This window comes from Dendronephthya gigantea, unplaced genomic scaffold (assembly GCF_004324835.1).
Source record: "Dendronephthya gigantea isolate DGI-Jeju-01 unplaced genomic scaffold, DenGig_1.0 000274F, whole genome shotgun sequence".
NCBI classification, from domain to species: Eukaryota; Metazoa; Cnidaria; class Anthozoa; order Malacalcyonacea; family Nephtheidae; genus Dendronephthya; species Dendronephthya gigantea.
Window position 1 is genome coordinate 111,875 of NW_021163284.1, and position 13,584 is coordinate 125,458.

Here is a 13,584-nt window from a genome sequence, read left to right on the forward strand (position 1 = left end):
TACAAACACAGACTTCTTTGAACACTGTATCTATATTTAGTCTATACAGCGAGGTTTATACTACAGAGCGACAAACAACACAGAACTTGCTTTATTATTACGACACTAGAACAATCTGGAAGATATGAAAGAAAAACTTGAAGCGGTTAACAACGAAGTTATCCTTACTGAACCATGATATCCACACCGTCTAGCCATATGTTCTGTCTATAAACTATTTGTTATGATTATTTTTCTTGGTATAAAGTATCATTTTCTTCGAACTCATTTCCATATAATGAAATAAGAAATTCCTAGGAACATAAACACAACCAATTGCAAGTCAGTATTTGAATAGGAGATGCTGAGCTTTTGTCAGGAGACAATAATAATAATATAATTTTTTTATACCACAAATTCCTGTCCACAAAACACTCTTTAAACACTTACGGAAGAGATATTTTTCTGCTGTTCTAAACAGATAATTTTGGCGTAGCGATTTGAGAATTGAGAAAATATAAACACAGACTTCTCCAAGAACGAACACTGTATCTATATTCAGTCTATAAAGCGAGGTTTATACTACAAAGCAACAAACAACACAGAACTTGCTTTATTATTACGACACAAGAACGACGTGAAATATGGCTTCATATATACAAGGCTACGATGAAGAAAGGTTTGTGGACAAAATCGATCAGAATTTCCTTTGTCAGATTTGCTTCAACGTCTTGAAAGAGCCTGTCCTCTGTCCAACAAACCAGCATTGTTTTTGCCGTTGTTGTATTACGAAACATCTGGAAAATTCCAAAACATGCCCAACGTGTGCTGATAAACTGACCGTAGAGACTTTGATTGAACCACAGCGAATGGTGAAAAGTTTTTTAAACGAATCAAAAATTCGTTGCGTTTACATCGACAGAGGTTGTCAAGAAGTTGTAGAATTACAGCATCTTGACCGCCATGAAGATACATGTGGATATACACCAGCCGTTTGTTCAAACCAAGGCTGTGGTTTAATTGTCAACAAGCGTGATCTTATTCACCATGAAAGTGAAGTCTGTGAATTCCGAAAGTTGAAGTGTCACTCGTGCGGAGAAATAACCAAAACTTTGGCAGATATGGAGGAAAGAATGGCGAAGAATAATCTAACAATTGAAACTAAAATAACAAATTTAGAGAAAAATATGGCGAGAAATACCACAGTCGCAGTCGCAGATTTAAAAGCAGATATGGAAGGAAAACTCGAAGCAGTTAACAGCAAAGTTGATGGATTGAAAACAGCTTTGGTCAGAGCTTTTGATGAAATGAAGGACGTTCATATCACAATGGAGGGCAAAAAAGAAGAAAACACAAGAAAAGTAAGAAATAGACCAAGTGGTGATAAGAAAAATATAATTGTTGCTGGAGGTTATACAACTAACTCTGTAGAGATGTTTAACTGGCGTCAAAGAACATGGTCGAGATTACAATCAATGCCAAAGGATCGTTGGGCAGTGACTTCATTTATTTATAACAATCATATGACTATAGCTGGGGGTTGCTGTGGTTGGTCTGGCATTGTTGATGATATTATCAGAATGAATATTGACCCAAACCCTGATCTCTCAACACACTGGAGTGACTGTCCTGTTAAACTACCTGATAAGTTGAGAAACCACAGCAGTGTGCTGTATAATGATCAGTTGATAGTCTCTGGAGGTGATAATGGAGATGTTATATCTGACTTGATCAGAGCAGTCCAGCTTGTTCCTCCCTATACTGTGAAGACCTTATCAATAATGCCAGAACCAAGACAATGCCACAGCATGGAAATATTTGATGATAATTTGTTGATAGTTGGTGGAAGAACAACTCACAGATACACAGACAGCCTCAGCAGTGTCGTACTGTACGATATAAAGAAGAATGAGCTGAAACAGTTGTCACCACTGCCGTATGAAGTGAGTCACATGGCAACTGTGAGATGGGGAGACAACATTGTTGTTATTGGTGGCGCTGACAAACATGCCAAGACATTAGATACAGTTATCATTTACAATGTTAAGACAGAACAAAGTCACATGCTGCCATCAATGAGATGTAAGAGGAGGGGATGTACTGCAGTTGTTATTGAAAACAACATTGTATTCCTGGGAGGGTGGGGTGAGGGAGGAAAGCTGAAGTCAGTTGAAGGTTTCAATTTTGAAAGGTATTCTTGGGAAGAACTTCCAGAAATGCCTAAAGCAAGATGCTGGCACACTGCTGTTGTTGTGTGAACAATATGTAAAGTATTAAGTGAAAACTCCTAACATATTATGAACAATTGAAATGAACTATAAGATTTTCACAAAGTTATAGAAATAGATTGTGTCGTGAATGTTAGTAGCGTCTTAGTTGTTATTAGCAAGGGAACAAGTTAATCGTTAACAAGTTAATTCGTGAGCGAACAAAAACTGACACTTGATTGACATATTAGATAGAGCAAGAGAGAGAGCGTGCGAGCAAGTGAGATTAGAATTAAAATAAAAATATCTTAAACAAAAGCGTGAAAATACTTCTTCAAACCAATTGTGGGAAACAACAAAATTCTCCACAAAGTGGCACCTTCGACGGCGATTATTATCTATTTGTGACTTGGAATTTATCGAGAATTAATCGGGGTTTGAGGATGTATTTTGACTAAAAAATCGAGCGTGACATGGCGGTGACGAGACAACAAAGTCAACGAATTGATCTTGAAGCACAAGAGCAGTCGGGTTTATCTAATGAAACGGAGACGAAAGTAGGAATCTTCCAGTCAGTATTGCGAAAATTATCATATTTTAACCGAGCAACAACCGAGATTTTGAGAGGGAATTCGATAGAAGCGATTAAACGACAACAAACAACACTAAAAACCAAAGTAGACGAAGCTTATGATTTGATTGTATTAATACAAGGCTTGAAGGTTGATGCGGGCCAAGAAGATGAAGTTATTGACGAGTGGACAAACGAAAACAAAGGCAAGTTACGCGTATTTGAGGAGGTTATAGAAGAGTTAAATAATAAGCTTTTAGACGACGAAGGAAAACGAAAGGAAATTGAGCGTCGGGAGAAAATTCGACAAGAAGCAGAAGCACGAGCTCAAATTAGAGATGAGGAAAGAGAGATAGAATTGGCAAAGCGTGAAAGAGAAGAAGAGTTTGCGTTATCTCTTGAGGAAAAGAAGCTAGAATTAGCTGCTGCGAAGCGGGTTAAAACGAAGTTGCCTGAGCTGCAAATCTCGAAATTTCAAGGAACTCATTTAGATTGGGTTCGGTTTTGGGGTCTATTTGAGACCCAAATTGATAAAGCTCCCATGAAAGACGAAGCAAAGTTTGCATATTTAAAAGAACATCTTGTACCTAAAGTTCGAATTACAATTGATCAATTACCACTGAATAGCGAAGGGTATGCAAAAGCGAAAAGGATGTTGGAGCAAAGATATGGTGACGCAAGCGAGGTAGTCAATGCACATATTCAAGAAATTCTGTCTTTACCTACTATTACTGGCGTATCAAAACAAAAGATACACAACTTTTATGACAGTCTTTTGGGGCATGTTCAAGCTCTTGAAGCATTCGGAAAATTGGGGGGATGTTGCAGGAAATGTAAGGATGACGTTGGATAAATTAGAAGGCATTCGAGCTGATTTAACGAGAACCTCATCAGATTGGAAAAGGTGGACTTTCCCGGAGTTAGTTGAGGCATTACGACAGTGGATTGAGCGAAACCCATTACAACAAAGTGATAAAAAAGATGGATTTTCATGGAAAGATGGTAAGCGAGATAAGTTATTGTTAACAAAGGAACAATCTAAACATTGCGTATATTGTGAAAGCAAAGATCACAGATCTGTGGAATGTGATAAAGTGGTGAATGTCAGTGACCGGAAGAAAATTCTCAGCGACAAGCACCGGTGTTTCAACTGCACTGGCGAAAAGCATAGAGCAAGTGATTGCAGAAGTAGGAGCCAATGTTACAACTGCAAGAGAAGGCATCACACTTCTATTTGTGATAAACTAAACGCAAATCAAAAACTGCTGTGTCAACCTAGTGGGAAGGATGTAGTTTATCCAGTTGTGGTGGTAGAGATGGGAGGACTAAAGTGTCGAGCACTTTTAGACACTGGGTCTGGGAGTTCATTTGCATCAAGCACGTTGTTAAACGCAATTGGAAAAAAGCCAATAAGACAAGAATTTAAATCAATAGAGATGATGCTTCAAACAACAACAAGGAAGATTGATGTTTATGAGGTGGAGATTGCAGCTGTTGATGGCAATTTCAAGATGTCATGTGAACTGAATCGAATCGACAAGGATGTGCTAATGAAAGTGCCAAATCCGAGGTATAAAGAACTTATTGAAACCCATGAACACCTTAAAGGAGTACATATGAATGATATTGATGAGAAAGCACTTTTACCTGTGCATCTAATCCTAGGTGCCAGTGATATGTCTAGAATCAAGACAACTGTACCTGCTAAGGTTGGGAACGATGGGATGCCAATCGCTGAGAAAACTGCTTTGGGATGGATTATCATGTCACCGGGGCGAGAGAAGAACCATTCCTACTTGATGTTTACCAAGAGCTCCCAAGAAGACTACATGCATCTTTGTAGTCTGGACGTGCTTGGATTAGAAGACCATGTTGAAGGAGATCAAGGGAGCGTGTATCGAGAATTTAAAGAACAGCTTACTCAGCAAGAGGACGGTCGATATGAGACATCGTTACCATGGAAGGCTCACCATCCGGAGCTGCCGACCAATTACCTTGTAGCCAAGAGGAGATTTCAGTCATTATTCAACCGACTTGACAAACAGCCTGAACTGCTGAAGACTTATCATGATATAGTGGAAAATCAACTCAAAGATGGAGTGGTCGAGATTGCGCCTGAGAAACCTGAAGGGAGCCGAGAGCATTACATTCCCCACAAACCGGTAGTACGAGAGCAAGCCGAGTCTACGAAAGTAAGAATTGTGTTTGATGCTTCGGCAAAAGCTGATCAAAAATCCCCATCATTGAATGATTGCTTGGACATTGGTCCCCCACTCCAAAGAAGAATCCTTGACATACTACTTCGTAATCGACTTAAACCTATTCTCTTAGCTGGTGATATAAAACAAGCGTTCCTACAAATAGTGATTAGAGAGAACGAGCGAGATGCGATGAGATTTTTATGGATAAACGATCTACAATGCAAAGAGATGGTGGTGTATCGTATGACCAGAGCGATGTTTGGGCTAGGCCCAAGCCCATTCTTACTCGGAGGGACTTTGAACGTTCATCTCGAGAAGTATGCAGAGCACTATCCACAATGTGTTGAAGAATTATCTGAAGGAACGTATGTTGATGACATAAACATCGGAGGTGATAAAGTAGAGGAGACGGTAGTACTCAAGGAGCAAGCCAAAGAAATTCTCAGCGAGGGAAGCTTTGTTTTGCACAAATGGCATTCTAATGCTGCGGAGTTAGAGAGTGACAACGTGGAAGACGGAGAATCTACCTTTGCTAAAGAAACTTTGGGAACTAAGCCATCGGAGACCAAGCTCCTGGGACTGGGATGGAACAAAAAGGAGGATACTTTGTCTGTATCACTACCAAAGCAGAAAGTAGAAATGACCAAACGGATAGTTCTTCAAACAATGGCGAGAGTATATGATCCCCTGGGTTTAGCTAGTCCATATTTACTCACAGCTAAAGTAATCTTCCGTGATATATGTGATCGTAAGCTCGGATGGGATGCTGAATTACCTAAAGATCTGAAGGATCGATGGAAGCGGTGGTTAGATAGATTACCAGGCAGTTTAACCTTCCCAAGAAGTATCCCTCGAGAGAGAGTCGTCACTACCGAGATTTACATTCATGGTTTCGCTGATGCAAGTATTCTGGGATGTTGTGCCGCTGTCTACGTTGTGACCAAACAGGGTGCTCTAGTTTCTCAAGGGCTGCTAGTGTCCAAAACGAGACTGGCAAAGCGAGATTTAACAATTCCAAGATTGGAACTAGTGAGTTGTCATATGGTCTGCAATCTTATTGACAATGTCAGAAAGGTTCTTAGTCATCTTCCAGTGATAAGCGTTTGTGCGTGGAGCGATTCGACCGTTTGTCTACAGTGGATTAACGGACAGGGTAACTATAAGCAATTCGTAGCAAATCGAGTGAAAAAGATCACCGAGAAGCAAATCGAGTGGAAGTATGTTCCAACTCTGGAAAACCCTGCAGATATCGGCAGTCGAGGTACAACACGAGATCTTCAAGCGAATGAAACCTGGATGAAAGGGCCTAGTTGGTTGAGTGAAACTGAAAAATGGCCGGAGCAAGTAAAGATCAAACCGAGCGAGAAGTCCGAGTCAGAAAGTCGAATGATGAGAGAAGTAATGAAAGTTACCATTCAGAAAGAGGCCGATTTCATCGATTGTTTACTAGAGAAATTCGGTCTGACTAAAACTGTTCGAATTTTAGCTTGGGTCACGAGATTTATTGACAACTTCGTGTGTGGCAAGAAAGTCAACGGACCATTAGTGACCGAAGAAACACAGAAGCAGATGAAGTTCTTGATTAAACGCGCACAATCCGAGAGCGAAGCACTTGAGATCTTCAAAGTGGATTCTACCAGATTAAATCTTCAAAAGAATGGCGAGGGAATATACGTGTGCCAAGGACGAATCCAAGGTGAATATCCAGTGTATCTGCCAGCAAAACATGTATTATCTGAATTGGTCGTAAAGCAAGCTCATATGAAGACCCTGCATGGGGGAGTTGCCCTGATCATGAGCAAAGTCCGTGAAGAATTCTGGATTCCTAAATTACGAACTTTGGCGAAGAAAGTTCTCAGTTGTTGTTATGGTTGCAAGCGGTTCCATATAGTGCATGAACCAACTCCACCTCAAGGTAATTTACCAAAAGAAAGAACCGAAGGGATGACGCCATTTGAAATCGTTGGTGTAGATTATGCTGGCCCTATTTACTATCGAAACAAGAACAATGAACAGAAATCGTATATCCTTATCTACACCTGTTCCTTAACAAGAGGGCTCCACTTGGAACTTTTACCTGATTTGAGTTGTGAGGAATTCCTGGCAAGTTTCAAGAGGTTTGTAGCGGTTCGCGGTAGACCAAAGAAGATGATTTCAGATAATGGTAAGACCTTTCATGCTGCGGCGAAGTGGATTAAGAAAGCAACCCGAGATGAAAGGTTTCACGCATTTCTGCACGACTATCAAATTCGATGGCAGTTTAATCTGAGTAAAGCAAGTTGGTGGGGAGGTATGTTTGAGAGGATGGTCGCGTTGGTAAAGAATTCGTTGTACAAAGTTGTTGGTTCTGCAAAACTCACCTACAAGGAGTTGCAGGATGTGTTGCTAGATATCCAGATAGCACTCAATAATCGACCATTAACGTATTGCGAAGATGACGTGCAATTACCTGTTCTCACGCCTAACCTGATGATATTGGGTAAAGCCAATTATTTATTGGAACTTCCGAGTGCTGAAATTGAAGATGGTGATATGCGAAAAAGAGCAAAATATTTGAAGAAATGTAAAGAGGCGTTATGGCGGAGATGGCGAAATGAATACATGAGAGCGCTTCGAGAAAGACACGACTTACGACATAACGGGAAAAGCGGAAATTTACGAGAAGGTGATGTGGTACTTATCAAAGGAGAAGGAAAGAATCGAGGAACGTGGAAGATCGGAATCGTGGAAAGATTAATACCGGGGAGAGATGGAATTGTCAGGGCGGTGAGACTTCGTGCCGGCAAAAGTTATCTAGAAAGACCTATTCAGTTTCTTTATCCAATGGAGTTACACAGTGATGAAAGGGACTCGGAACAAAAACCACTGAATCCCGAAGTTGAAGAGTTTAAGCCAAAGCGGAAAGCGGCGGTTGAGGCAACAGTGAATATTCGGCGAATGCAAGAGCTTGAAAATGAAAGTGACTAACATTTATGCATGAGTTATACAAACGACTGGAAGTGACTGGGACAATCTAATAACAGTCAGTAAAACAGTTTATATTCATATTTTTATATTTAGGATGTTTAAAAATAGGGGGAGTGTGTCGTGAATGTTAGTAGCGTCTTAGTTGTTATTAGCAAGGGAACAAGTTAATCGTTAACAAGTTAATTCGTGAGCGAACAAAAACTGACACTTGATTGACATATTAGATAGAGCAAGAGAGAGAGCGTGCGAGCAAGTGAGATTAGAATTAAAATAAAAATATCTTAAACAAAAGCGTGAAAATACTTCTTCAAACCAATTGTGGGAAACAACAAAATTCTCCACAATTGTAGCATTCTAAGTTGATTGTCAGACATATACTGCTTTATATGTTTGTGATTGAAACTAAATTGTGTCAGTTCTTGGAATTATATATTAAAGAACAATAGCAAATCTTTAAAATAGATATTTTCATTGAGGAAGGTTTAAAATGAAACTTCAAACAAAACAGTTCAAACAATAGGTAGGTGCATGAGTGAAAAAAATTTGATTAAATATTGACCATGTTGGATCAGAGTTATTAGTTTCTATTAACTGCGGTTTGGAATAAAAAATGCAACTTTCCTAGAAGGATAAATATTTCTGAGAGGAGACATAAAATGAAAGGGTAAACTTACGATGTTTCAGAGCATGTGATGCAGGGGATATTTCTGATGTTAGATTTCAACATTGATAATGGCGCCTGTTCATCTCTACCATGATGTTCTCCACATTTGAAATAAAATTCCTATGAAAGAACAAGGTTTTAATTTTCATCAACAACCTGGTATGAATTGTTATCACAGTGGAGATGGATGGACGTATTTATTGAGGGTGTGTATTAAACCAGGAAGGGCACTAAAAAGAGAGTGGTCACATCATTGAGAGGTTTATGAAGGATCTCATCACCACCTGATTGTTCAGATTCACCATCTTCATCTTCGTCATCCTGTGTCAGTTTCACTTTCGTCAAACCATCATTCGCATTGTAAGTTGCATCAACTGAGATCTGACCAGATTTCTGAACAGCATGAATGACGCTGTGGTTCATCTCTGCATTCTACAAAAAAACACGGTTTCAGATCTCTGAATGTCAGACTGATTGTCGACTGATAGCAATTTAAAGACTGCTTTCCATTAACTTAACTTTGCAAGCATGGGTGAAACAGCCTTCAGAAAAATCTGCAGATGCAGTTGTGACACGCCTCAAGAAAGAGCAGGCAGCGCCATAGCTCAAAGATTAATTGACCTTTTCCATAATAACGTCAAAGGTGGAAAGTCTGATGTTAGACGAAGTTTCATTGGTTCGATAGTTTCGTGGAGCCAATCAAATTTCGTGTAACATCAGACTTTCAGTGTTTGAGGTCAGTATAAGAAATGTCCATTGTGGGCGTACATTCATATATTTGTTTATGCCCAACTTATTTCTTTTGTAAGCTATTGTTTGTATCATATGTAAACATGAATGAACGAACATACACCCTTCAATTAAGCTGTCTAGCCACGGCACTGAGGCAAAGTTAATGTAATGAAAACCACCTTCAGAAATACAAATATTTTCATGTTCTGAAACTTCACTTTCTGATGCAAGTTTAGAAAGCCAAGCAATTGACAAAACGGTAAAAATTCGTAGATCTTTCACTCAAACTTGCTTTCAAATCACTGGCTACCATAAAAAAGCCAACCAGATTTCTCTCTCATTTGAAAGCCCAGCTGTGTACAGACCATTTATTGTAGTTAACTCTCCAGTATTTGCAAAGAAATTTAAAAAGATTTAACTGATGAGGTTATAGTGCTAAATAATCTCACATCTCACTGAATTATTTTGTAAATACATTGACAATGGTGGTTGGTTCACTTTGAACCATATTCCAAGACACCTCTGAGAATTCTGAGAATCATCTGAAAAATCCTGGAAACTGTCCATGAGTGAGAATTCACGTAAGTTTGGGTCAGATTTTAGTGGAGAAAGATGGCTTTGAAAAATGTCTTAAAATATCATTTTATCAAGATTCAGACACTGTGATATTCTGAGGTGGACTGACTCAAGCAAGACAAGCTGTATCATAATCTATCTCAGATTTACTATAACGAAGATGGTCGCTTTAAACATCAAAATCCCGAACTAAAAAAAACCTCATTTATGAAATCATTTCAACATTTCACAGTAAAGCTTTCGTTATTTCTTTGAAAATTGTTATATAAATCACATTAAAAGCTTGATATTTTCCTAAAAATCACTCACCCCGAGTGTTAATTCATCGGGTAATTCTCGACCGGCAAAAATGATTTTAATTCCAGCAGTTTTGACATTTTTCTTGCGAGCAATTTCGTGTTTTAGTTGAGCGATTGTCCAGGATGGTTGAGAACGAAGGTTAAATGATTTGCCGTTGAAGTTTACGGTCACGTCGTGCGACATATTTCGCTAGAAAAGCTCGTGTATTTCCTTGCAATTGAGAGAAAATAATTCAAAATATTTTGCTTCAAAACGAAAGTTTGGAAAAGAAATGTTTGAAAATTGAGGATTTTGCAAAGGCGCGAAGCGCCTGAAGTAAAGTCTAGATTATATGAGAACACAGAAGTTCGATATAACAATGCTTTATTCCACATCAAAACGTTTACACAGCTGATGGAGGACTAAGTCCTACTACGTATGAAAATTCAAAACGAGGCAAACCTCGCTATCAACAGTTCAAAATCAGCGAGCAAAGCACTGAATAAAAAAGGTTTAATATCGAATTTAACACTATAATGCTCATATAAGGATAATCTTTCCCTGGCAACAGGTGATCCCGAACTCGGAAGCCAATGTCAGAATCAACATTCTAAAGAAAAAACATAAGAAAGATAACGGGTAGGGAGGGTGGGATTGTTATATCTCACTTCTGTGTTCTCATATAATCTAGACTTTACTTCAGGCGCTTCGCGCCTTTGCAAAATCCTCAATTATATTTCGAACACAGAAGTTCGATATAACAATGCTTGTTTAAAGCCAAGACACATCAGCCACAATTCTGTAATACGGTTCTAGCGAAATTGCTATGAAAACGTGGCCGATAGTAAAATCTATTAAATGTAGTTGGGCCTGACCAGTCGGCCATCCTCAGAACTTCGTCTAGTGCGACACCACCTGCTCGGGCCTTTGAAGTGGAAGCAGATCGAGTCGAATGAGCTTTGAAAATGTTCGTGTCAATCCCAGCATTTGCTAAAGCAGATTTTATCCATCGAGCAATAGAGCTGGACTTAATTGGTTTATGAGGCCTATGATAACTAATAAGCAGTTGATTAGGAAGTGACGGTGACCTAGAAGGACGCCATTCATGTTTTCTCTCTTGGTAAGCTCGTAAACAACGGAGAACACAGACTTTCTCATCTTCATCAAATTTGGCAAAGAATACCGATGAGGTTTCAGATGAGGTCTTCGTGAGACCTGGTAACTGGAATTCAACACCCTCTGGGTGAAAGCGCATAAAACGAATGTCCAGTAATTGCAGCTCAGAGGAGCGTTTTGGAGCCGTTAACGCAAGCAACACGGCTAATTTATGTGACAATAGTTTTAAGGATAAATCAGCATTAGATGGTTGTGATCGAAAATAATTTAAAACTACCGATACATCCCAGGCATTCTGATAACGAGGCATTGCTGGACGCAAATTCAGAATTCCCTTCAATAGGCGCACAACTAGTGGATGCTGCCCCACCGCAAAACCACCAATAGGTGGCAAAACGCCAGACAAAGCAGACCTGTAAGTATTTATTGTTCTGTACTCAAAACCTTGATCATACGCCCAAGCGAGGAAACTGGTTATATTTGCCAGAGTGGGGCAAAGTGGATCAATTTTCCGGATGAGACACCAGCTATGCCATTTTTTCCAGGCGGAGTTATAAATTGAATTTGTGCCTGGCCTCCATGCTGCCAAGATGAGCTTGGAAGCGTTTGAAGAAATACCGTCTGATTGTAGGCCCTGCCGGAGACATGCCACGCGGCTAACAGTAAAGTTTCGTTCTCGATTAATGGATGTCTCTCGCCCCGTGGACCCAATAACAGATTCGGAAGTGACGGTAGAAGGACTGGCAAAGCAATTGACATGTCCAACAGCTTGGGATACCAAGACTGAGTTGGCCAAACTGGTGTCACCAAAATCATCTCGCCGCCAGCCTCTGTCAGCTTGGCTAATGAGCGCAAGATCAGGCAAAACGGAGGGAAGGCGTAGTTCCGTCCCCTGGACCAATCTTGTTGCAGAGCATCCGTAGCTAGTGCAAGGGGGTCCGGTTTCCAGCTGAAATACCGAGGAAGTTGGTTGTTTAGTCTGTCGGCAAACAGATCTATGGAGCAAGGCCCCCGAATGTCCATAAGGGCGCAAAACACTTTCGGGTCCAACCTCCAATTGCTCGTATCGGTGAAATGGCGTGACTGCCAGTCCGCCACAGTGTTCAGGCGACCAGCGTAATGCTCCGCACTGAGGAGGAGCTTGTTCTGAAGAGCCCATTCCCACAGGGCTAGGGCGAGATTTGACAGCACTAGAGAGTGAGTTCCCCCTAATCGGTTCACATAAGCGACCGCCGTAGTGTTGTCCATACGGAGCCTCACATGGGCACATAATCGGTTCTTTGTGAAACTTTTCACAGCAAAAGAGCCTGCTAGTAACTCGAGGCAGCTGATATGCAACTTCCTTTCCATTTGGGACCACAAACCCCCCGTTGTCACCCCCTGACATACTGCCCCCCAACCAAGCCTGGAGGCATCGGTTTCGATCACTAGATCTGGGGATGGACGCAGAATGGCTCTGCCATTCCAGGCTTCGAGGTGAACTATCCACCATTGAATTTCTTCTCTGACCTCTCTGGGCAGAGTTACAAGAGAATCGTAATCGCTCCCATTCGTTAGGCCCTGATGTTTGAGACTCTGAAGATGACGGTAATGCAAAGGAGCAGGGAAAACTGCTTGAATCGAGGCTGTTAGCTTGCCAATTAGCCGAGAAATATCCCGTATGGATACTTCCTGTTGCGCTAGTAAATTCGAGCAAAGTGACTTGATTGAATTCACTTTGTCGTGAGGCAAGATAAGAGTCATGTCTAAAGTGTTGACTATAAAGCCCAGAAATTCTAGTTGCGGGGTTGGAGTAAATACAGACTTCTCCAGGTTTATCACAAACCCTAAGTTCTCTAGTAAATACCGAGCGGTGGCCATGTCCTGTTTCAGACCCTCTGTAGTTGAGTTCATGAATAATAGATCGTCTAGGTATATTATCATGCGAATACCCGAGCGACGCAATAGTGCCACAACAGGCTTCATGATTTTTGTGAACAATCTGGGAGCTAGAGCTAGTCCAAACGGGAGGCACGCAAATTCCTGAAGAGACCCTTTCCATATAAATCGGAGGTATTTCCGATGATTTTCCCAAATAGGAATCACAAAATAAGCGTCCTTCAGGTCGATTTTCCCCAGCCAGTCTCCCGGCTGAACTAGATCTCGTAGGAGATGTATACCCTCCATTTTGAAGTGTTTGTATTCGAGAAAAGCATTTAGACCGCGCAAGTTGACTACAGGGCGGGAGGTTCCGTCCCGTTTGGGAACTAAGAACAAGTTGCTTATGAACTGGTCTGAAACTGGAGCCACAAA

General features: G+C 40.6%; 2 protein-coding genes across 8 annotated transcripts in view; both read right to left on the reverse strand.

The window, feature by feature from the left end:
* Nucleotides 1–13,584, reverse strand: part of LOC114541205 (E3 ubiquitin-protein ligase parkin-like) — a 65,869-nt gene that overhangs the window by 15,699 nt on the left and 36,586 nt on the right. For 2 of the 7 annotated variants that reach the window (XM_028561183.1, XM_028561181.1), the window contains exons 1-2: nucleotides 10,207–10,476; nucleotides 8,874–9,021 (exon numbers count right to left, since the gene is read on the reverse strand). The exons of the other annotated variants lie outside the window; for them this stretch is intronic. In XM_028561183.1, coding sequence (XP_028416984.1) covers nucleotides 8,874–9,021; nucleotides 10,207–10,380 — 322 coding nt within the window. In that variant the 5' untranslated portion in view covers nucleotides 10,381–10,476. Of the gene's footprint in view, nucleotides 1–8,873; nucleotides 9,022–10,206; nucleotides 10,477–13,584 lie in introns of those variants that run through there. 7 annotated transcript variants of the gene reach the window in all.
* LOC114541209 (E3 ubiquitin-protein ligase parkin-like) overlaps nucleotides 1–13,584 on the reverse strand; it is a 41,363-nt gene that overhangs the window by 1,613 nt on the left and 26,166 nt on the right. The window contains exon 5 of the mRNA XM_028561193.1: nucleotides 8,600–8,709. Within this exon, the coding sequence (XP_028416994.1) occupies nucleotides 8,600–8,709 (110 nt within the window). The remainder of the gene's footprint in view (nucleotides 1–8,599; nucleotides 8,710–13,584) is intronic.